Source organism: Anguilla anguilla, chromosome 13 (assembly GCF_013347855.1).
Source record: "Anguilla anguilla isolate fAngAng1 chromosome 13, fAngAng1.pri, whole genome shotgun sequence".
NCBI classification, from domain to species: Eukaryota; Metazoa; Chordata; class Actinopteri; order Anguilliformes; family Anguillidae; genus Anguilla; species Anguilla anguilla.
In genome coordinates this window covers 2919840-2944237 of record NC_049213.1, presented here as the reverse complement: position 1 = coordinate 2944237, position 24398 = coordinate 2919840, and the positions used below count along the sequence as shown (strand labels likewise).

Genomic DNA, 24398 nt, shown 5'->3' with positions numbered 1-24398 from the left:
GTAGCCTGGTGGGCCGCGGGCCGTGTCCCGGCTGAGGGGCGTGTCCCGGCTGAGGGGGGGTGTCCCTGCTGAGGGCCGTGTCCCAGCTGAGTGGAGGTGTCCCTGCTGAGGGGAGGTGTCCCTGCTGAGTGGAGGTGTCCCAGCTGAGTGGAGGTGTCCCTGCTGAGGGGCGTGTCCCTGCTGAGGGGTGGTGTCCCTGCTGAGGGGCGGTGTCCCTGCTGAGGGGAGGTGTCCCAGCTGAGGGGTGGTGTCCCGGCTGAGGGGAGGTGTCCCTGCTGAGGGGTGGTGTCCCTGCTGAGGGGGGGTGTCCTGGCTGAGGGGGGGTGTCCTGGCTGAGGGGGGGTGTCCCTGCTGAGGGGGGGTGTCCCGGCTGAGTGGAGGTGTCCCTGCTGAGGGGAGGTGTCCCTGATGAGGGGCGGTGTCTCTGCTGAGGGGCGTGTCCCGGCTGAGGGCCGGTGTCCCAGCTGAGGGGGGGTGTCCCTGCTGAGGGGCGGTGATCCTGCTGAGAGGCAGTGTCCTGGCTCAGGGGAGGTGTCCCAGCTGAGGGGCGGTGTCCCTGCTGAGGGGCGGTGGCGGGGGCACAAAGCATTTCTCCTCTGCTTCACAAGCCTTCAGGACCACTGCCAGATCCCTTTCACTTCGGCGTATTTTAGGTTCAGAGTTTTTTTTTTTAGACTTCGGTTCACTTCCAGAAAGAATATGAAAATATAAGGACCTATCCCTGTTGCCGATTCTCTAAAACTTGTTGAAAGTGGGAGCACTTTGGCACAGCTGAGGTTACCACGGACGCAGTTTCACAGGTTTCACAGACACAGGTGCCCCTCCCACAGCCTCAGCTGTTAGACCTGAGTCCTCAGGTCGTCATTTTTACGCATGTCCAGTGTGTCTTTGTGTAGAATTTCTCCATGTTTGCTTGTGGCTGGTGAGAACTGGCTCACCCTCCTAACTGGAAACTTTAACAGGCCGCGGTTTCCAGCTCAGTGGATTCTCATTGGACGCTCCCGCCAGTGGCCTTTCATTCCAATAATGCAGGAGTTACCCAGTCCCTCTAATTGGCTACCAACAACGCAAGCTGTCCTTTGTAGTTGTGTGAAACACCCACAATCCCGCAGTTCTGTAGCTGTGTTGGGTCTGTAACTGTGCTGGGCCTGTAGCACTGTTGGGCCTGTAGCTGTGCTGGGCCTGTAGCTCTGTTGGGTCTGTAACTGTGTTGGGTCTGTAACTGTGCTGGGTCTGTAACTGTGTTGGGCCTGTAGCTCTGTTGGGTCTGTAACTGTGCTGGGCCTGTAGCTGTGCTGGGCCTGTAGCTGTGCTGGGCCTGTAGCTGTGTTAGGCCTGTAGCTCTGTTGGGCCTGTAGCTGTGCTGGGCCTGTAGCTGTGTTGGGCCTGTAGCTGTGCTGGGCCTGTAGCTGTGCTGGGCCTGTAGCTCTGTTGGGCCTGTAGCTGTGCTGGGCCTGTAGCTGTGTTGGGCCTGTAGCTGTGCTGGGCCTGTAGCTCTGTTGGGTCTGTAACTGTGCTGGGTCTGTAACTGTGTTGGGCCTGTAGCTCTGTTGGGTCTGTAACTGTGCTGGGCCTGTAGCTGTGCTGGGCCTGTAGCAGTGCTGGGCCTGTAGCTCTGTTGGGTCTGTAACTGTGCTGGGCCTGTAGCCCTGTTGGGTCTGTAGCTGTGCTGGGCCTGTAGCTCTGTTAGGCCTGTAGCTGTGTTGGGCCTGTAGCTGTGCTGGGCCTGTAGCTGTGCTGGGCCTGTAGCTCTGTTGGGTCTGTAACTGTGCTGGGCCTGTAGCTGTGTTGGGCCTGTAGCTGTGCTGGGCCTGTAGCTGTGTTGGGCCTGTAGCTGTGCTGGGCCTGTAGCTGTGTTGGGCCTGTAGCTCTGTTAGGCCTGTAGCTGTGCTGGGCCTGTAGCTGTGCTGGGCCTGTAACTGTGCTGGGCCTGTAGCTGTGCTGGGCCTGTAGCTGTGCTGGGCCTGTAGCTGTGTTAGGTCTGTAACTGTGCTGGGCCTGTAGCTGTGCTGGGCCTGTAGCTGTGTTAGGTCTGTAACTGTGCTGGGCCTGTAGCTGTGCTGGGCCTGTAGCTGTGCTGGGCCTGTAGCTGTGTTAGGTCTGTAACTGTGCTGGGCCTGTAGCTGTGCTGGGCCTGTAGCTGTGCTGGGCCTGTAGCTCTGTTAGGCCTGTAGCAGTGCTGGGCCTGTAGCTGTGCTGGGCCTGTAACTGTGCTGGGCCTGTAGCTGTGCTGGGCCTGTAGCAGTGCTGGGCCTGTAGCTGTGCTGGGCCTGTAGCTGTGCTGGGCCTGTAACTGTGCTGGGCCTGTAGCCGTGTTGGGCCTGTAGCTGTGCTGGGCCTGTAGCTGTGTTGGGCCTGTAGCTGTGCTGGGCCTGTAGCTCTGTTGGGTCTGTAACTGTGTTGGGTCTGTAACTGTGCTGGGTCTGTAACTGTGTTGGGTCTGTAACTGTGTTGGGTCTGTAACTGTGCTGGGCCTGTAGCCCTGTTGGGCCTGTAGAGCTGTGACATTCTCTGTGTTCCGTCCCTCGTGTGTTGTGCTGAATGTAACATCCTTAGAAGGGTCAGCTGCTCAGCCTGTGCTGCTGGTGTACACAAACATGGCACTGGCCAAGTGCGTTTAGCTAAACATGGTAGAGATGTTGACTGCAGTAAAGCTGCTGCTGCTGCTGCTACTGCTACTGCTGCTACTGCTACAACTCCTACTGCTGCTACTACTGCTGCTGCTACTGCTGCTACTACTACTACTGCTACTGCTACAACTCCTACTGCTGCTACTACTACTGCTACTGCTACTGCTGCTACTGCTACTACTGCTACTGCTACTGCTACAACTCCTACTGCTGCTACTACTACTGCTACTACTCCTACTGCTGCTACTACTACTGCTACTACTCCTACTGCTGCTACTACTACTGCTACTACTCCTACTGCTGCTACTACTACTGCTACTACTGCTGCTGGTACTGCTGCTGCTACTGCTACTGAATTGCTACTACTCCTACTACTGCTGCTACTGCTTCTGCTACTGCTGCTATTCCTACTGCTACAGCTACAGCTATTTGCAAAGGTGTGAAAGGATGTATTTACAGGTATATTTGTGTACCTCATGTGTAACTCAGAATTAACCATTAATCAGTGCATTAAATGCAGAAATAATATTCCAGACGTAAGTGTAGTGATTGCTCATCTCTTTTGTAAAAAATGTTTTTGTCGGGTTTTTTTGGTTTTACATTAAATAATTGGCTAGAACTATTGATATTTATAAGTAAAAACTCCTACCCGGAGACTTCACAGGGACTGGCCCAAAATAAGGAACACTGGTGCACACTTTGCTCAGGGCAAAGACGCTGGTTTAATGAACAGGGTAAGGAGTTTTAGTTTGACCGTCCTCCTGGCTGTTAAGCACCTATCTAGTCCTGTTTCATTTAGCCAGCTTGAAGCCTGTTGGGCATCTTCTTTATAGTATAAATATTTATTGTAATATTTATAAAATAATTTATATTCATTATATTCTGTTTTTCTGCTTTAAAATTTAGTAAGTGGAAGCCGCATTCATTCATATATGATGGAGGCTCACTAGAGTAGTTTGCCTGCATGTTTGTGGAAGGAAAACAGTGACCTCGTGTGGCTGTTGAGTGTGTCACATTGCCTTTTTGTGGAGTGACACTTGAGTTGTACACTGAAAAGTCATTTTTGATACAAGTGTTTATCATTGTGTAATACACCCATTGGTGTGATTTATTTTCCAGGATTAAATATGCTTTGGTACAAGGTTCAGAATTGTGAAATACTTCATCAATGAGGGCTGGACTGTATTTGTAATAATTCCTGGAGCGCTTTAAAATGCTAACATTGTCTCAAAGATAAAAAGGAAGAATTTGACTGACAAAGTAAACCCTGTATATGCTATAACAAATAAGGCAGCTTAAAATGACTCTGAGGGTGTGTAGGTCTCTGAAGTAGCTTTCTGCACAGCTGGATACAGTGGGCTGAGGATCCTGCCTCTTGATACTGCCGAGGCATTGGGCATCTGCAGCAGTGATCCAGCGAGTCGCGTGTAAGCATGTCCTGAATGCGCCTTGTGCTTGCAGCGACGAGGTTTGTGTTTGTGTAAATCTGGTGAAACATCCTTTTTCTGTAGATTTGTTATTTTAATGCTGAACTCTTCCCTGATTCAATAAGTTTTCCAAGCAGAAAGTTGCGGTCTTGAGGTCTAAAGCTACTGTTTACATGGCTTTTGTTTAATTGCGTCCCTATGCAAACTGCAGAAACGTGACGAAAACACTTTCCTGGGTCCCTGGGGGGCGCTAGAGCCCCCCCCCCCATGGAAAAGTGACCTACAGGACATTTCAAAGTGACCAATTTGATTTCCTGACCTGTAATGGTTTTTGCTCTATGGATAATTGATCCCAGTCCGAAAACCTACATTATAGCCTAATACATGTTTCATTTTTATATATTATGGAAAATTGACCCCAATCCTAAAAACCTGCAATGCAAAGCAGGGGTAATTTTTCCATAAGGGGGGGGGGTCACTTTTATATACTAGAAAAATGACCTGGGCAGCATTCCATGGGGTCAGAATTCTATGCGACACCCACTTCAATACCAGACCATTGGGCCAATCACAATACTGGAGCAGAGCCTTTATAGGGTGAGCCAGCCAGTATACCTGACCCTGTTCTAGTTAACTGGGCTCTGTGTCATAATGATGTGTGAGTGTGTGATTAATCACAATCGTTCTTATTGGTCTGTCTGAACAAAGAATATGTGATGACCCCTCCCGCTTTTCAGGACTTATAATAAATATAATTAAGTAATATCTTCTAACCAATCACATTAAATCAGTGGGAAAGGGTCTAAGGATTTGAGAGATTCAGACTGGTGAGCCAGAACATGACATGAGACACAGGAAAGAGGCTGAGTAAGGAAGGGAGGATACAGGTGGAGGTGTGTTAGTGAGGGTTCAGGTGTAGGGTACAGGTGGAGGTGTGTTCGTGAGGGTACAGGTGTAGGGTACAGGTGGAGGTGTGTTAGTGAGGGTACAGGTGGAGGTGTGTTAGTGAGGGTTCAGGTGTAGGGTACAGGTGGAGGTGTGTTAGTGAGGGTACAGGTGTAGGGTACAGGTGGAGGTGTGTTAGTGAGGGTACAGGTGTAGGGTACAGGTGGAGGTGTGTTAGTGAGAGTACAGGTGGAGGTGTGTTAGTGAGGGTACAGGTGTAGGGTACAGGTGGAGGTGTGTTAGTGAGGGTGCAGGTGGAGGTGTGTTTGTGAGAGTACAGGTGGTGGTGTGTTCGTGAGGGTACAGGTGTAGGGTACAGGTGGAGGTGTGTTAGTGAGAGTACAGGTGGATGTGTGTTAGTGAGAGTACAGGTGTAGGTGTGTTAGTGAGGGTACACAGGTGTAGGGTACAAGTGGAGGTGTGTTTGTGAGGGTGCAGGTGGAGGTGTGTTAGAGAGGGTACAGTTGGAGGTGTGTTAGTGAGAGTACAGGTGTAGGGTACAGGTGGAGGTGTGTTAGTGAGAGTACAGGTTGAGGTGTGTTAGTTAGGGTGCAGGTGGAGGTGTGTTAGTGAGAGTACAGGTGTAGGGTACAGGTGTAGGTGTATTAGTGAGAGTACAGGTGTAGGGTACAGGTGGAGGTGTGTTAGTGAGGGTACAGGTGTAGGGTACAGGTGGAGGTGTGTTAGTGAGAGTACAGGTGGATGTGTGTTAGTGAGAGTACAGGTGTAGGTGTGTTAGTGAGGGTACACAGGTGTAGGGTACAAGTGGAGGTGTGTTTGTGAGGGTGCAGGTGGAGGTGTGTTAGAGAGGGTACAGTTGGAGGTGTGTTAGTGAGAGTACAGGTGTCGGGTACAGGTGGAGGTGTGTTAGTGAGAGTACAGGTTGAGGTGTGTTAGTTAGGGTGCAGGTGGAGGTGTGTTAGTGAGAGTACAGGTGTAGGGTACAGGTGTAGGTGTATTAGTGAGAGTACAGGTGTAGGGTACAGGTGCAGGTGTATTAGTGAGGGTACAGGTGGAAGTGTGTTACTGAGGGTTCAGGTGTAGGGTACAGGTGGAGGTGTATTAGTGAGGGTACAGGTGGAGGTGTGTTAGTGAGAGTACAAGTGTAGGGTACAGGTGGAGGTGTGTTAGTGAGGGTACAGGTGTAGGGTACAGGTGGAGGTGTGTTAGTGAGAGTACAGGTGGATGTGTGTTAGTGAGGGTACAGGTGTAGGGTACCGGTGGAGGTGTATTTGTGAGGGTGCAGGTGGAGGTGTGTTAGAGAGGGTACAGGTGTAGGGTACAGGTGGATGTGTGTTAGTGAGAGTACAGGTGGAGGTGTGTTAGTGAGGGTACACAGGTGTAGGGTACAGGTGGAGGTGTGTTTGTGAGGGTGCAGGTGGAGGTGTGTTAGAGAGGGTACAGGTGGATGTGTGTTAGTGAGGGTACAGGTGTAGGGTACAGGTGGAGGTGTGTTAGTGAGAGTACAGGTGCAGGTGTGTTAGTGAGAGTACAGGTGTAGGTGTGTTAGTGAGAGTACAGGTGGAGGTGTGTTAGTGAGAGACCAGGTGTAGGGTACAGGTGGAGGTGTGTTAGTGAGGGTACAGGTGTAGGGTACAGGTGGAGGTGTGTTAGTGAGGGTACTGGAGTAGGGTACAGGTGTAGGTGTAGGGTGCAGGTGGAGGTGTTTTAGTGAGAGTACAGGTGGAGGTGTGTTCGTGAGGGTACTGGTGTAGGGTACAGGTGGAGGTGTGTTAGTGATAGATAGCATAGTAGTAATTGATAGAATGATGTCACAGATTCTACTCACCTGAACATACTGTCAGTCCTGATTAGAGAGGATGGATGATCCGACAGTGCTGCTGCTCTCAGTATACCTGCTCTTTGGGGTAATCCTTTGTCTCCTTCGGATGCAGCAAATGCTCAGCACTTCCTAATGGCGAATGGTAATTAGCTAGCTGAAGCTTCTAGCTACTGAATTAAACCAGTTGTAAGGAAGCCAGACACATTTCTCCCTGACGAAAAAATTATCTTTATATAATATATATTCATAATTATATTATTACAGGAATGGACATGAAGAAATTGCCAAAACTGGAGTCGACCTGAATCCCAAGAATACGCACACTGGCTCTCATGCTACGGTCATTATATTACACAATATGAAGGGAGGCACGTGGTCAGCAACAATGCTTGTGTATGCTGCGGCATTCCAGTGATGAATGAATGAATGAATGAATGAATGAAAGAATCTGTGTGTTTATATAACACTTTTCCAAATGCTCAAAGTGCTTTGCAGTGATGAGTGGGAACTCATCTCTTCCACCCACCTGGGTGATGCACAGAAGCCATTTTGCGCCAGAACGCTCACCACACATGAGCTGAGTTGGAGAGGGAGAGAACATTTTTCAGCCAATTAAATCAGGAGATGATTAGGTGGCAAGTCTGAGGGAGGGTTGGGAATTTAGCCAGGACACCGGGGAACCCGGCTGGTAATGATGCTCGGTTGGGATTAAGGGGCCTCATGTGTGCCAAGTAAATATTCCCCATTACACCACCACCACCAGCATGTACCGGTGGCACAAGGCAGGATGGATCCATAGGTTAATGCTGTTTATTTTATGCCTAATTCTGGCCCTACTATCTGTGGCAAACATCAAGATTCATCAGACCAGGCGGCGTTTCTTACGGTCTTCACAAGTTCACAAGGCATTCTGCTGTCATCATCGAATGACTTTCCGACTGTGGGAAAATGAATCTTGCAAAAACAGCACAGCAGTGGGACGAGATGTGCTCAAATGCCCACAAAATGGCGAATCCTCGAGACTGTGGAAGGTTCCTGGAACGTTTGTTTGAGGTTCTACAGAAGACTTCAGGCTGAATGTGGGAGATGTGCAGGAGCTGAGCAGAATTGAACTCATATTCAGCTCTGAAAACATTCATGGAAATGAGCACTCAGGACTGGCAGTGCAGTGTGTGGGTTCTGGTGGTTTCTCCTCCTCAGTTTAAAATGCTCCAGGTTCCCCGAAACACCAGATGCACTGTACAGTGACCTAACTGTGCGATCAGGCGCTTTAAGTGCTGACTGCCATCTCAGGAAAATCCCAATAGAAACGTACTGTCTTGTAGAAACTGATAATCAGCGACTGTGCACGCCTCCGACAGCCCCTCATGGGCAGCCGATGCAGGGCCGCAGGTACGGCCCACGTAATTCCACCTGTGCCCTCCTATGCCCACCTCGTTCTGCTGCCAGAACTCACTCAGCTCCTCTAGTCCACTTTGTTAATCCATTTTAAAATGTTTAAAACTCAATGAACCCCCCCCCCCCCAGCCACTTTTTTTCCCTAGCCTGAAGAGATTAAGCGTCATAAGTCTTTGGGTTAATAACTTGAGCCAGTTTAGTTGCTCTTCTCTGTACCTTTTTACGAGCTTCTCTTTGGCTCTCACAGTCTGGAACCCAGCGCAGGACAGATTAATGTGGTCCAGCAAAGGCCTTCAGTGGTCTCCATTGGTTTATTCTCAGTACTTTTTTGCTATAAATCCCAGCATCGTCTTTGTCATACCCAGATAGATGTTCTGAGTTAATACTGAAAAACTAAAATTTACAGACTAATCTGACAGACATGGCTGATTTGCATTGGACTAAGATTATGAATGTGCTTGTGGCAGAACTCAGTTTGTGGGAGAGGTTTGGGGCAGTCTGAGGACTATGCCTACTGGCACGTGCACCTGGAGTGCATCAGTAATTAATCCAGGTAGGGCGAATCTGTTTTGTTTGTTTTGTAGAGACTGACGTCTCTCTCTCTCTTTCTAAATTGCTAAGTAAGACCGGAAAATCACGGATTCTGGTATCTCCCTTCGGCTGCATTCTCATGGCGGAGGTGTGTGGCATTCGGTCCGCCAGAGAGGCGGACTGGTCTTGGCTGCGCCAGCTGGTGGAGAGCGCGCACGCGCCTGCGCGTTTGTTTGGAGGTACACAAGCCATTGGTCATATTATAGTGCAATATCCAAGTTTCAAGATGAATTGTTTCCTATTGTTGAGTTATTGAGCAAACCTTTACTTTTTAATTTATTGATTTGATTCATGGAACCCTTTAATATGTAATTTTTCCTATTTACTAGCATTAGCGTAATTAATTGTGTACGTATTGCCCAGCAAATAAGCTGGGCAATATGTACATATAAGGCAGCAAGTCCCTTTTGAAACCTTTAACTATGGTGAGTGTAAAATGCAAATGTCTACCCTTACCCAAATTAGTGTTCAACTTTATGGTTTCAGTCCGCTAACATTAATTGAGTTCGATAGTATTTTCAGTTAGATAGCTGGCTAGCTCCCTAAGCCAATTTAGGTAAAATTAGAAATATTTTTTGTTGGAAAATTGCAATAGCAACGGTCAACAGTCTGCCTGCCCACAAGCTGTATGACTGTTGAGGTTGCAGGCTGAATTATAAAACAAAATTTCAGCTAGCTAGCTTTCAGGGCATTGTAGCATACCTGAGATCACTCAGTCGAATATACAGAATATAAACTGCATCTCGTTCTCCAAGTGGCTTATTAAAACATTCATATTCGTGAAGATGTATGTATTGTTACAGCTGTGGCATTTTATAGTGACAACACACCTAATATTAAGTTTGTAACAAGTGTAATTGAATGCTAATTTAACTCATTCAACTTTGATTTGAGCTGAAGGAGTTGCTGTCTCTCATTTCTGAAGCAGCCATGCCAGCCTCCTATAAACGTCATACTTACCCACAGGCCTTCATGATTGTCAGGTTGGCAGTGGCTTCAGGCAGAATCTCCTATGGAAATCCTATGGATGTCCTATGGAACTCATATGGATCTCTTATGGATCTCCTATGGAAATCATATGGATCTCCTATGGATCTCCTGTGGAAATCCTACAGAACGGTCATCATTGACAGCAGCTCTTTGTCATGGACTGCAAGTGTGATAGGATGGAAATACTGTCATTGCTTCAACAGCGAATGTCATTCAAGTTCTATGCGATTTTGCTGTAGGCACCAACTTATTGCGACTGCAGTCCCAGAAATTTAACAGGAAAATTTTAAAGACTTTTATAGGGGGTTTTAATGTAGCAGGCTTTAGTAGGGTATAAAAATTTCCCTTACATTGCACCAACTTTGCACCAATAAAATAACTGCTATTATAGCACTGGGAAAAGTGGTGAAGACATTACCTAGGCCTATGTAAATAATGCTTGGTGGATTCATGATGTGGAAACCCACCTTTCAGTTTCCTTCTGAATAGGGGTGGGGGGGGAAATTGATAAGGCATAGTATTGCAGTGCTTTATTTTGTGATACACTGTATTGGTACAGTGGTGTCAAGTATTGATATTGTATCTAAATTTATACACATTTTATAATGCATGTTGTTTTTATGTTATGATTTAAATGCACAACAAAAAACCTTCATGGAGTGTTTTACATTCATATAACTGCACATCTCGTGGCTTATCCTGTGTATGCCAGATGTAAACTAGCATTCACTTATTTTCGTTAGACATTTTGCATTCAAAATTAAAGGCTATTCGCAAGAGAGCTGCCGTTTCCCTGGCAACACATGAGGGTCAGATTAATATCTGGAAAACAACCACTGCCAGCCTGTAATAAACATTTGTTTATAATATGTTACTTCATGATTTCAGCATTTTTGCACATGTAGCATCATCGTATGTAAAATAAATAAATGCACTATGATTTTCAAATGTCACTTTTCTTTAAGCATATAGAGAGAATTTTGTCTACGACATTTTGTAATTGCTTTTCCAAGAGTAATGTCAATCATTAAAGCAAGATTAGAAATGACATATTATATATAAATATAAATGTTAAATTTAAATGTAGCCTAGCTACATGTTGGTCTTGAAACCTAAATGTATGAAGATATTGTAATTGGTGATCGTCCCTGTGTGTAACGCCTTTTTGCATGGAGAAGGGCGGGCTCAGCCACACACAGGCACTGAATCAGTTGCCCCAGAAGATCTTAAGCCTAACCCTAACCCACACAAACACTACCAGCAGCCGCCGAATCGGCTGCCCCAGAAGAGCTGGTCCTGGCAAATTAGCTGAAGTTATCGGGTGTTTATAGCCAGGGTAAGAGTTGCAAACAGGTATAAAATAAAACTAATTTTAGAATCGTGTTTGTATGTGTGCCTGTTGTTATTTTTCATTGTGGTTTGGTAGGTTTACTGTCACTTGCATTACTAGCTGTTAAAATTTGATTTGAACTTGGGTCAAATGGTCTCTCAGCACGTTTTCATCATGGATAGCTAGCTAGCCGGCTACTCCATTTCCTTCATAGCTCCAGCTTGACTGTTGTAGAAAAACTTGAACGCCTATATGGTGACACTTGCTAAATTGAGGAAATATGGCACATATTTACACCAAGTTGATATAACTACGAGATCCGATGTGTGCATGTTAAAAGTGTGCCGTTTTAAACTGCAGATGGTCTACAGCTGCTGCTTGTTTAGAACTTCTGACATTGCGGTGCTGCAAGTGAATGACTCTCACCATTTTCATTGTTTATTTTCATTTTCCCCCCTAAATTTAATTGCAATATCATTTATTGGAATTAAGCTACTGAACTCTATGTGGTGGGACACTATGTTCTTGAATGATTTGTTTTGTACAGACTGCTCTGTGTTCATTGTGTTCATTTGCACAAGTGAAAGTTTTAAGTGAAATTCATTGATGCGGAGTTTTGGCATGTTCGTCTCCTTAGGCGTATGATTTTGACCTTTCCCTGCAGTCAAATGAGAAACAAATTAAAAACAGAAATATATTGCAGTATTGAATCACAATACTTATTGTAGTCTATTACAAAAACATAAAGAATCGCAGTAGTATCAAATATCTGGATAATCTCACCTCTCGGGTCTGTGGGGATTCCCGCAGCTATTTTGACGTAGGCTATATGTTTTTCCTGTTCAATCCATTGCGGAGTTATGGTTAGCATACTTTAAACCATAGAAGGCAAAGTTTAAAGGCAGTTTACAGCATTCATGTGAATAACGACAGTTGCAACCGTTTTTTATTTTTTAAAAATCAACGTAAGAAGAATCAACGTAAGAAGTGAAAAGGTGGAAGACAGCACGTGCGGGCTGTGCAGAGAGCCAGAGAGGGTCAGGTGTAAGAGAAGGGGTCAGCAAACTAGAAAAACACTTTTACTATACCCAGTTTATCTGTACATTTTACCAAAATGAATAAATGAATGAAAATTAACGGCAGCAACAGTAATATTTACTTGAGACAAAAGAAGAAGGTGCTCCGATATCCGAAGCCCCGCCCCAACCACGCCCCCCCACCCCCCCCCCCCCCCCCCCAACATATGAATTCGTTAGTTTATACGAATTCATATGTGGTCCATTCCCGTTGTACAGTGATGCATCTCAACAGGTTCAAAGACTGGGAGACACATTTTGTTTAATGTCAATTGTACTTATTTAAGAAAGTAAACACGTGTCTTTTGTAAAAAATCATTTTCGCATTAATAAAAAAAAACACAAAATGTTAGGAAATAATGTAGGTAAACTGGCACCGCACTGGGGTCACCATACAGTGTTTACTTGCATAGCCTATATTCTCGTTTCTTTGAAGAGGGCGCCTTTTCTCTACAGAATTGCAAGTTGCTGACGTTTTGGGCAATCATGTGATTAGATCGTCGTTCCCAGGGTTCAGTGAGAAAGGTTTGCCCCACCCCATCTCTTCAACGCAATCTATCTCAATGTACAATTCCCACAGAACGGGAAAAAAGCAAAAAAATACCCCAAAGAAACAGATTTTCTCGCGTTTATTCAGAAGTAGACACGGCCTGTCAATGAAGAAATTGCTGTCACGTTGGGATTTGTGCTTTTAAACCGCCGTATCTTCATGTGTCTGTATGCACATGTATATCTACCATCCGAATTCAAAAGGAATACAAAGCTGGGTCTGACAGCAGGCTGTAGCAGCGAGAAACTGGAAAATAGCGAAGGATTTTCTTAAATTTGCTTCCGTTGGAAGGTTCACAACGAGTATAAGACGAATCGGTGCTCGTAAGTGGAAGGCTTACAGATGTGAGGAGAAACGAATTAGAGCGACAGAAAAACAGAGAAGGGCCAAGCCCTGCAAGCAGCCACCATCGCCGGAGAGGAGGAAAAATAAAATAATTTCTGGGAATATAACGGAACACCGGAGACTCGGTGGGGACAACGCCGTCTTTTTACGGATTTAAAAGGATTCGTATTTTTAGAAGAGCTAGTGAAAATGATCTACATGCCGTCGTTTTAGTGGAAATATTTATTTTTATTTTTTCGGTCTCTCTCTCTCTCGCTCTCTCTCTATCTCTCTGTCTCTCTATCTCTCTCTCTCTGTGGTGGAAGACGGTTTGGGAAGAAACAGAAAATTCGACGTTCATTGAACGGTGTTTTTAACAACAGTAATAGCTGGCGCCGGGCTATTAGCGTGACTGATGGATTCTCAGTGAGAAATTTCATAAATCGTGTTTGGATTTCTGTTCCTCCGTAAGACGTCGTGGAAATCCCGAAACGATTTCTTCATGCCTTTGAACGTAACTTAAGATGCAGATACACGTTTAGCTTGTTTTAAATGCATACACATTCAATCAATGATAATATCAACAACAACAATAATAATAATAAATAATAATAATAGTAGGCCTAATACATAGAGGAATTATCAGTCTGAGAGGGCGGCCCGGGTGTCGTCATCAACACTACCACCCGTTCTCAGACTGACTTTTACAAAATAATTACACGTATAAATTCTACTAGTATTTAAAACTTGATTAACGGTATTACTATTTATACAGTACATTCGTTGTGTTTGTAACGATATATAAATGTCACACATCTTTGTCAAGGTGTTCATTTTGTGGGCCAATCTAGGGATTTAGGCTTATTTATTTATTTATTTATTTTATTAACCCCCACCCCCTCCCCGAACCTTTTATTGGGTTTTTGGGAAGATGGGTTGTTTGGGCAACAGTAAGACTGAAGACCAGCGAAATGAGGAGAAGGCACAGAGGGAAGCGAATAAAAAGATTGAGAAACAGCTTCAAAAAGACAAACAAATATACCGAGCAACGCACCGGCTACTACTACTAGGTATGTTTATGAACTGCATTGCTGTACAGTAAAATATAGCGAATTTATTGATAGACGAGCGTATAGATAGGCCTGTCTGTGAGTAGGCTACACTGAATTGTAGCTGTCATTAGCTAGCTAGCTTATTTTCATGCCAGGCAGGACGGGTTTGTGTGCATGTTTGTCAACACTGTTTGTTTAATTTGCGGAACGCTTTGTTTAAATGTAATGTATTATGGGAGTAACAGATGTGTTTGCGCCTGTTAAGGAGCGGTGTGTGAACGCACGCTGTAGGTTACAGGCCGCGGACAGGCACCAAGAACTTAGCGCTGTCATTTGTACCGAGTTGAATTATTACGTCATACCTTTACATTTTTCGTTTTAAGGGTTCCATTGTGACAGATCAGTGGAATTATTAGCGTCTGCTCCAGGAATAGTGCGTACGCGCTGTGTGTATGTATGGGTGTGTTTCGTGTTTGGCTATTATTACAGTGATACTGCGTCCTCCGCGTAGTGTGCTTTACGAGGGGTTCCCAGGAATCGTGCTCAATAAATTATTCTTTTCATCGTAGCACACTTTTATACTCTAGGCCTGTGGCCTAAGTTCTCCTGACGCATTTTGTGTGCAATTAACCAGACAACCTATATCATTCTGTGTGTGAGCTAGGAAAGGCTCACACCCCTCAAACGCTACAAAACCCTTTGGGAGGAAGTCGTGGTTAATTGGACCAGCACACGAGCTGGCGCGATTGCAAAGGGCTTAGTTCTTCTTGGTATATATATATTTGAAATTCCAACCCATGATAACACTGTCGATGTCTTCGCCTTTAATTAGCCATATTTTGTACCATATGCATCTTGTGTAACGGTTAAACCAAGATTCATTGGCCTGTGGTTCTACTTGAAGATAATTTACTAATTAGTTTGGTTCAATGTTGCCTTGAATTTTTGTTTTGTGGGTCACCACTGTGGAATATGTGCTTAAATTCAGCAATTGGGGATTTTGACTGCTAAAATTGCAACCAACTTCTGTAATTTGCAGTGGTATAGCAAACATTGTTTAGGGTCATGGGTGGCAGTGGGGAAATGGGCTGACGACCTGAAGGTTGTTTCAGGTTCGAGTTCCACATGGGACACTGCCATTGGACCCTTGAGGAAGGTACTTAACCTGAATTGCTTCAGTATTTTTCCAGCTTTGTAAATTGCCCTGGATGAGATTGTCTGGTAGATGCCTGTTATTTAATGTAATGTCCTGTTGAAATCAGCTACTTATTTCTGTAATGTTGGACTGAGAGTTGCTATGTGTATTGTTGGATTTAGTCTTTATCCAGCAGCATATGCTTTCTTGGTGATATATTTTATGAATGGCTTTAAGAGCACAGTTCATAACATAATACAGTAAGCTAAATAAGGTCAATTTCAGAGGTGATGGTAAGACAAAGACATTTGTGGACGTCATGTTTGGCCCGGAGGCCCCGCGTTTCAGAGTTACTGCATGCCCAACACGACTGGAGGTTCACAGTGAAGAGATGTGGGAAGTTGTGCATGCAATACCCAATGCGAAAGTTCTGTTACATGCACATTTGGAGGAAAGTATGCTACAGCACATAAACCATATATTGCTTTAAAAAAAAACTTAAAATAAATATTTGTGGGTGGATTCCCACATAGCTTTGTTTTGGGGGTGGCATAACATTTTATTAACCTCTGGCTCAGTGTGTCAGACAATCCTGATTATAGAGCGTCAGATTAAACTTGTTATTGGCTCAGACGATTAAAGCCGTTCTGAGCGAATAGGCCACCCATTGGCCCTCATTCTTCTGTGTAGCTGAGCACAGTCTCTGCTCCTGTGTAGCTGAGCACAATCTCTGCTGCCTGTGTAGCTGAGCACAGTCTCTGCTCCTGTGCTGCCTGTGTAGCTGAGCACAGTCTCAGCTCCTGTGTTGGCTGTGTAACTGAGCACGGTGTGTAGCTGAACACAGGCCCAGCTCCTGTGTTACCTCTGTAGCTGGGCACAGTCTCTGCTCCTGTGTTGCTAACCGTCAGTAGTTTCACTCTCACAGTCGATAGTTACACTTCACATTGGTGAGAAAATGCCTCTTATACTTGCGCAAAAGCTTGAACATTCTTGTCACTTGACAAAGTGGCTGCCTTTCAAAAATTCTGGAAACGACAGTCCTTATGCAAGGTATTACTTTATTGTTATGCTGCTTTATTTTTGTATCGACCCAGCTGAATATCGCAAACTCTACACAGCAGATCCGATAATTCTCCCAATACGATGTGTTTATAGAAAAAACTTACGAAAATATGAGCAAAGTGAATAATTATATTTTTGAAGCACTTGTATTTGAATGATAAGTGGTGGTACAAATATAACGTCATTTGGAGCGTCCTATAAGGATTATAATAATGCCAAAATGTTTCTGGTACTACGTGCACTTCGGAAATTTCATGGTCTTCAAGGAGGCCGCAGCAGGGCTGATTAAGGCCCAAAGTTGGGACTTTAACTGCGAGTATTTTTGACCCAGATCTGAACTGTGTGTCAGATATCATTCCTGCATAGGACGTTCCTTTGTGAAGGAGCTCAGAACAATCTGGGATTTTTTTTGTCCAGATTTACATGGAATGTTTCTTTTTTTTTTATGCATATGAATGTAACTTGGGGACATGAACATGCATAGACCTGGGATCTCTCTGTGACTGGCCTATCAGGGGAAAGGAAAGCTTGTGTGCACAGGGGACATGTTGATACAGTATGGGATCTCCCTGTGGCTGGCCTATCAGGGGAAAGGAAAGCTTGTGTGCACAGGTGACATGTTGATACAGTGTGGGATTCTGTATGCGTATGATAAAAACACAAAGAACTGATCAGACACAAAATGAGCATCAGTTAATGATGGAGGGCGTAAATTTGTGTTCTGTGTACTGGCACTAAAGTATATTTCAGTGCTGAGTCTTTAAACTCTGATGAATCACTCATCTCTCACACGCATGGAACACAAATGCTTAAACCTGCATGTAGCGACTTCGAAGGTGCCAATACTTAACTCTGACTGGTTTGATATAGTTGTTAGCTGACAGCAGTAATGTAGGGAAACTATGATTTCTTTATGACAGGGCGCATTTGAATTAAAATGTGTCCGGGTCCGAGGTAGCCTAGTGTTGAGAACATCAGCTGTTCTGCTTGCTTTTGCACAGGGTTTAGGGAATCTGGGCTAAATGTTAGCTTAGCGTCATTGTGTTTGCGTTATGGTGCGGGTGTAGAGTTGCCATGGCGCCTCAGAGATGCACTCAGTGGGCCCAAACGACACCAGCAGACGCGGCGCCGCGACCTCCTGCCTCGCAGTCCGTCATCTTCCTCCTATGATGACCGTAGCCAGCGGCGTCCTTCGTACTGCGAGCTGCTTTTCATCCAGGATGAGTTTTAAAGTACCTTCGCTGTTTTTCTCCCAAAATTACCCAAGTGCTCGTTGTGGGGCAGCCTCTGCTCTCAGTCCTGGAGAGCACAGACGAGCGCGTGTTCTCCTCTGAAGCACACAGCGTCAGTCGCCTCTTCTTACCTTACCACAGACAGAAGTGAGGCTCACACAGACACGAGTTAGAGGAACACACTTCATGTGCAGCTGTGCAGGTGGACCGCGGGCATCTGAATGACCAGCGGGGGTCACTAGTGAGTGATGAGGCTCTGTCATACCAGACCATGGGGCCATCCACACACTGGAACAGAGCCTTAACAGATACCAGATCATGGGGCCCATCCACACAATGGAACAGAGCCTTAACAGATACCAGACCATGGGGCCCATCCACACACTGGAACAGGGCCTTAACAGATACCAGACCATGGGGCCCAACCACACACTGGAACAGAGCCTTAACAGATACCAGACCATGGGGCCCATCCACACACTGGAACAGGGCCTTAACAGATACCAGACCATGGGGCCCAACCACACACTGGAACAGAGCCTTAACAGATACCAGACCATGGGGCCCATCCACACACTGGAACAGAGCCTTAACAGATACCAGACCATGGGCCCATCCACATACTGGAACAGAGCCTTAGCAGATACCAGACCATGGGGCCCATCCACACACTGGAACAGAGCCTTAACAGATACCAGACCATGGGGCCCATCCACACACTGGAACAGAGCCTTAACAGATACCAGACCATGGGGCCCATCCACACACTGGAACAGAGCCTTAACAGATAAGGGGGACAGTACCAGGTGTGATTTTGGTGCCTTGGTTCCCGTTTCTTTTTTGGATGTCGGTCCTGCAGCTCCCATGTGATGTTCTCCTGCCCCAGTTTTAAACTGATATCAGTGTTGTTCAGTGTAGGCGTTTCGGCGGGAAAGGGTGGCTATATGCATAGGGTATAACTCTATAAGAGTTTTTCAGGGTTTTATAAGGAAAGAAAAGTGTTCCGAGTGGTCTAATGGCTCTCTCTCTCTCTCCCTCCCTCTTTTCTTCTGCAGGAGCTGGAGAATCGGGGAAAAGTACCATAGTCAAACAGATGCGCATCTTGCATGTCAATGGCTTCAACGCAGAGTAAGTATCTTCTCTCTCTCTCTTTCTCTCTCCCCCTCTTTCTTGATTGAGACACTAAAACAGACTAAAACACTTCCGCCTTCTGTCCTGCCTCAAGTTCATGCTTGCCTTTCTCTCTCGCTCTCCCCCCCCCCCATGTATCCCTTCTGTTTTCTCTCCTTCTCTTGCTCACTCACTCCTGTTCCCTGAGTGTTGTCCTGTGGGATCCTCGGTGGAGGGTGGGGGTGGGGGAGTTTTTTTTGGGGGGTCCCTGCGGCCTGGTCTTCCTCGCACACCCGCTTTAAAGCTCTTTTACGAGTCGTGCGCCCCGAGCCCTCTCCTGCGCCCCGTTGGCACGGGTCAGGGGGGTAGTGCCAGCGCATTTGAGGGTCGTATCCTTTTAAAATTAGAACTAGGGTCTGTGTTTGGCAGGCAGCTGGTTCTGTGATTGGCCGGTGTTTGTGTGAATCCGGAGGAGCTGTTTGCTGGCCCAACTGTGGGTTGCGAAGGCTCGCTGACTGCTGAGGATTCTGGGTATCTGTTTATTCTAGTCTGTTCCGGATAACCCTAACCCTCCTACTGCGGCTGGCCCTGTGATTGACAGCATCGCTTTGCCAATCCTGAGAGCTCTGTTAAACATTAAAGTACACTTCCAGAAGTGTTTTAAAACCTTATAAAATATTCTGTATTGAATTTCTATGGGTTTTCCACCAAAAAATGGACTGAATGGCATAGTAAATTCTGTGCACCTTTACCCTCATTGGGAATGCCTGAATGTATGAATATGCGGATTAGCAACGCTTGCAGCTGTGGTCCCAGGGTGTACTGTACACACGGCATCCAAATTCAGAATCGATTTCTTGGTGAAAGTCATCAGTGTACACGACAAACACGGTTTCCCTTCATGCTGTCAGGTACGTCCACGCATTTTATAGACACATTCCACCCATTTTTTTTTTAGAAAGGGCTCCTTCGGTAACGAGTGGAACGACGTTGCTACCTCGGGACCGCATCCTAAAACTGCACAGTCCGCCATGTTCAACACACCGACGGTCACAACAGCATCACTAACTAGTCAGCTTTCTGTGTGCTAACGTTTCAGTTTCCCACATCGCTCTACTGTAATTAGCATATCTTTGCATAGTGGACCATGGTAGGTTTGACATATTTGTGACATCACAAGTTTTGCTTGTGCGGGCATGTTTCCCACTTGGATTTCAGAGAGGTACGGAGAAGCGGTCCGTCTGCAGTGGGAGAATGTGAAAAGGGCACCGGTGACAAGTTCTGCACATAATCAATCTGTAACTCCAAGAGGAGTTAACCATACAAAAAATATTTATATTATAGGCTACATAAAGGACCAAATTCTATGATATTAAATCTGTTTTAGTGAGACTAGTTTAAGTGAGATTTGTTATCCTGTAGGCAGAAAAGTTCTGGTGCTGTGTATGGTTTTACTCTATTGGAGACCATATTTATTACATAATGTACAAAATTAATATGGATTTATTCCATAATTATTACGCAGCTGTTGCAGCACGAAGTGGATGTCCGTGTAGAATGGAAGCTTTAGGTCAGATCTCCAGCTCTCCTGTTTAGAAATGACGTACTTTACAACTAATGGAAATGTTTTTCTATTTTCCTGTTTTTAAGTTTGGAAAAAAAGAAAGAAAGTAGGCCTACATCTTCATCTTGCGGCTTAATGAGCATTTGACTTGTGCAGGAAGAGAAGTGGCTGTGCAGGGTGTCTAAAGCTGTGTGTTTGTGTGGGTAAAGTGGCTGTGCCAGGGCTCTAAAGCTGTGTGTTTGTGTGGGTAGAGTGGCTGTGCAAGGTCTCTAAAGCTGTGTGTTTGTGTGGGTAAAGTGGCTGTGCATGGTCTCTAAAACTGTGTGTTTGTGTGGGTAAAGTGGCTGTGCAAGGTCTCTAAAGCTGTGTGTTTGTGTGGGTAAAGTGGCTGTGCAAGGTCTCTAAAGCTGTGTGTTTGTGTGGGTAAAGTGGCTGTGCAGGGTCTCTAAAGCTGTGTGTTTGTGTGGGTAAAATGGCTGTGCAAGGTCTCTAAAGCTGTGTGTTTGTGTGAGTAAAGTGGCTGTGCAGGGTCTCTAAAGCTGTGTGTTTGTGTGAGTAAAGTGGCTGTGCGGAGTCTCTAAAGCTGTGTGTTTGTGTGAGTAAAGTGGCTGTGCAAGGTCTCTAAAGCTGTGTGTTTGTGTGAGTAAAGTGGCTGTGCAGGGTCTCTAAAGCTGTGTGTTTGTGTGAGTAAAGTGGCTGTGCAGGGTATCTAAAGCTGTGTGTTTGTGTGGGTAAAGTGGCTGTGCAAGGTCTCTAAAGCTGTGTGTTTGTGTGGGTAGAGAAAGTGGCTGTGCAGGGACTCTAAAGCTGTGTGTTTGTGTGAGTAAAGTGGCTGTGCATGGTCTCTAAAGCTGTGTGTTTGTGTGGGTAGAGAAAGTGGCTGTGCGGAGTCTCTAAAGCTGTGTGTTTGTGCAGGTAGAGAGAGCAACCCTGTTACGTGATCCTGAATTTTTGGCTGGACCGCGACAGCGGGTGTCGTTCTTTCATTAATGGCAGAGTATCAGCTGGGCACTGATTTACCTGTGAAAGGAAGGTCTTACAATCAGGACGACCATAAAGAAATGCATAAATATACACACATACTCACAGAGCGCATTCTCGTTTTCGGATTGTGTACTGTATGATAGAAATTATGGAAGTACATTCATATTATTATAAGATCCAGCTCATCAATTTTTGCATTTTTTTGTTTGTATGAACAAAATTAATTTGTTAAAACTACGATTTAGAGCTGTGCTCCAGAACGTTGACCAATGGCTACAAAAAAAAAGGTTTTTGGTGTGCGGGGTTTAGGAGGACCAAACAGGCTCTACAGGAATGCATCAGCATGCTAAGACAATAATAAAATATTTTTATGTTGCTCCATTTTAAATATAATACAGCAACAATTTCTCAATAGAATGCTACAATTTAGTGTGTTTGTTTCACGTGGGTGATGATATGCGTAGTGTTTCTTTTTCTGTTTTGCAAAATACACTAATTTGAATTTGTATTTTTTATTCCTCTGTGAAGCACATTGAGATTCTTGTTTGCTTGCTTGAAAGGTGCTCCATTATTATTCTTATGATATCAGTTAAGATCTTTGTCATTGTTATGTTTGCAGCAGTGCTGCTGGTTTTCTCTTCTCCCTGATAGTTAATCGATCGATCGGTGCCACTGATTGGCCGGAGGTTTAACTCGCCTGCTGTCCCAGGTTTGAATCGGTCCTGATTAGAGGGGAAGAATGAAAACCAGCAGCACTGCTGTCCTCCAGGGCCAGATTTGAGTACCCCTGGTCCAGACAGATGGTTGGTGAAGCTTTTAAAGCCGAGTGTACAGTGGGACGCCGTGGTGTTCAGCGTACTCAACGCTGCGCAGCGCAAACGGCGCCGGTTTATTCAGGTTTTATACCAGGAAGCCATGGGTCTGAGGACGCCTCACCAGCAGGGTTGGTTCTGACCTCTGTCCTCCTCGTCTGGGATTGTGCTCCCTGCAGTGCGTGCTGGGATTGTGCTCCCTGCAGTGCGTGCTGGGATTATGCTCCCTGCATTGCGTGATGGGATTGTGCTCCTGCAGTGCATGCTGGGATTATGCTCCCTGCAGTGCATACTGGGATTATGTTCCCTCCAGTGCATGCTGGGATTATGCTCCCTGCAGTGCATGCTGGGATTATGCTCCCTGCAGTGCATGCTGGGATTATTCTCCCTCCAGTGCATACTGGGATTATGTTCCCTCCAGTGCATGCTGGGATTATGCTCCCTGCAGTGCATGCTGGGATTGTGCTCCTGCAGTGCATGCTGGGATTATGCTCCCTGTAGTGCATGCTGTCTCAACCTGGCAACCCTCATCAGCGCTGTGTTTCTCCTGCACCTGCCAGGGAGTTGGCCTGGCGATGGATTCAGACCCTCGCCAGCTGAACTGCGTGGCATTGGCCCGTTTTGCGCGGTGCTGTTGGGTCGTGGCATTGGCCCGTTTTGCGCGGTGCTGCTGGGTCGTGCCATTGGCCCGTTTTGCGCGGTGCTGTTGGGTCGTGGCATTGGCCCGTTTTGCGCGGTGCTGCTGGGTCGTGCCATTGGCCCGTTTTGCGCAGTGCTGCTGGGTCGTGGCATTGGCCCGTTTTGGGTGGTGCTGCTGGGTCGTGCCGTTGGCCCGTTTTGCGCGGTGCTGTTGGGTCGTGGCATTGGCCCGTTTTGGGCGGTGCTGTTGGGTCGTGGCATTGGCCCGTTTTGGGTGGTGCTGCTGGGTCGCGGCATTGGCCCGTTTTGGGCGGTGCTGCTGGGTCGTGCCGTTGGCCCGTTTTGGGCGGTGCTGCTGGGTCGTGGCATTGGCCCGTTTTGCGCGGTGCTGCTGGGTCGTGGCATTGGCCCGTTTTGCGTGGTGCTGCTGGGTCACGGCATTGGCCCGTTTTGAGCGGTGCTGCTGGGTTGAGACCCCTGTCTGGGCCGGTGCAGGCCTGTTTTTGGTATCCAGGCCCGTCCCGTTGGGTACGACGGCCCCATTTCAGGAGAGGCCTGGCCCCCTGAATGACGTCTCGGACTGAGAGGCCGGTTCAGTGCTGCGTTCCTGACGTGTGGCACAGGACAAGCCACCGCACTGCTCAGTTCAGGTCCAGTAAGCGCTTCTATGGAAGTGCAGCGTGTGTGCATATGGCACATGGGTAAAGTTCTACAGTTAGTGCTATCCAGTTGGGCCAGTGGGTTTCCAGCCTATATAGTAGGTTTGGAATCAGTAAAATAATAATAGGAATAATATGTGCAGTGATATTGATTGTAAATACATCCTCCTTAAATAATAATTGGGGTTGGCTTGTCAATAGAGCTCTGCGATGACTGATTAAAAGTTACAGATCGAGGTATTTCAACACGCTCGCTGGTGGACTGGCAGGTTTCATTTATTAACCGTTTGATTCTAACTGTTGAAAACACAAATAGCTGAAACCTGTGCTGTGTCCAACTTTTCACTTTCTTGTCCTCTTCTCTGTTGAAGCTGTCTTTGGGAAACTCTTCTTTGGGAAGACGGTTTTGAACAGTTGACCCCAGTCACGCCGATGTGACTAGCTGTCGGTGTGATTCTGTCTGCGTTTTCACTCGTACTGCTAGAACTCTGGCTTTACTGGCAGTTATAGACGGTTTCTTCTTCTTTGATTTGTGTCTGCTTCCTCTCCAGGGCAGGGAAGCAATGGCGAAAGGAGGGAAGAGGCCAGAGAGAAGGTGGAATGGGAGGAGAAAAGGAGAGATTGACTTGAGGATAGGGGTACGGAGGAGTGTATTTCAAAAGAGAAACTGGAATGATTTGGGTTTTTAAAAAAATCCTGTGGCTGTTTTAGTTGTTGTTGTCACAACAGGCCAAGGCTTTCATTGGCTCTTTTTATTTGCACAGGTAGATGTTATTGAAGTGCTTAATCATATGAAAATTGTGTAGTTGACTGCAGTATATTTCAGCGAACCAGCAGAGTATCAGAGATCGGAGAAAGAGCGTGGTTTGGCTCAAGGTGATTTGTGATGTCATTTCCTGCCATGACAACATGTCAAATTTCGCTCCTGTTGCAAAATTGAGCTGGATTGCGCTTTAATCCACTGAAATAAGTGCCAAATCTTTCAGATGTCACAAGAAAAAACCCTGTTAAATCTGCCTTATGTTAAAAAATCTTACCTAACCATACCTGCTTCGACTGCTCTTGAAGTGTTGGTCTTTTAGCTTGTTAGCTCGTTAGCCTGTAG

At 46.1% G+C, this 24398-nt stretch overlaps 1 protein-coding gene across 2 annotated transcripts in view; it reads left to right on the top strand.

Moving 5' to 3' along the window:
• Positions 1 to 24398, top strand: part of gnas (GNAS complex locus) — a 77564-nt gene that overhangs the window by 9753 nt on the left and 43413 nt on the right. Inside the window, exons 1-2 of one of the 2 annotated variants that reach the window (XM_035388283.1) lie at positions 12674 to 14114; positions 18581 to 18653. In XM_035388283.1, the coding sequence (XP_035244174.1) occupies positions 13976 to 14114; positions 18581 to 18653 (212 nt within the window). In that variant the 5' untranslated portion in view covers positions 12674 to 13975. Of the gene's footprint in view, positions 1 to 12673; positions 14115 to 18580; positions 18654 to 24398 lie in introns of those variants that run through there. The other variant, XM_035388282.1, reaches the window with a different exon arrangement.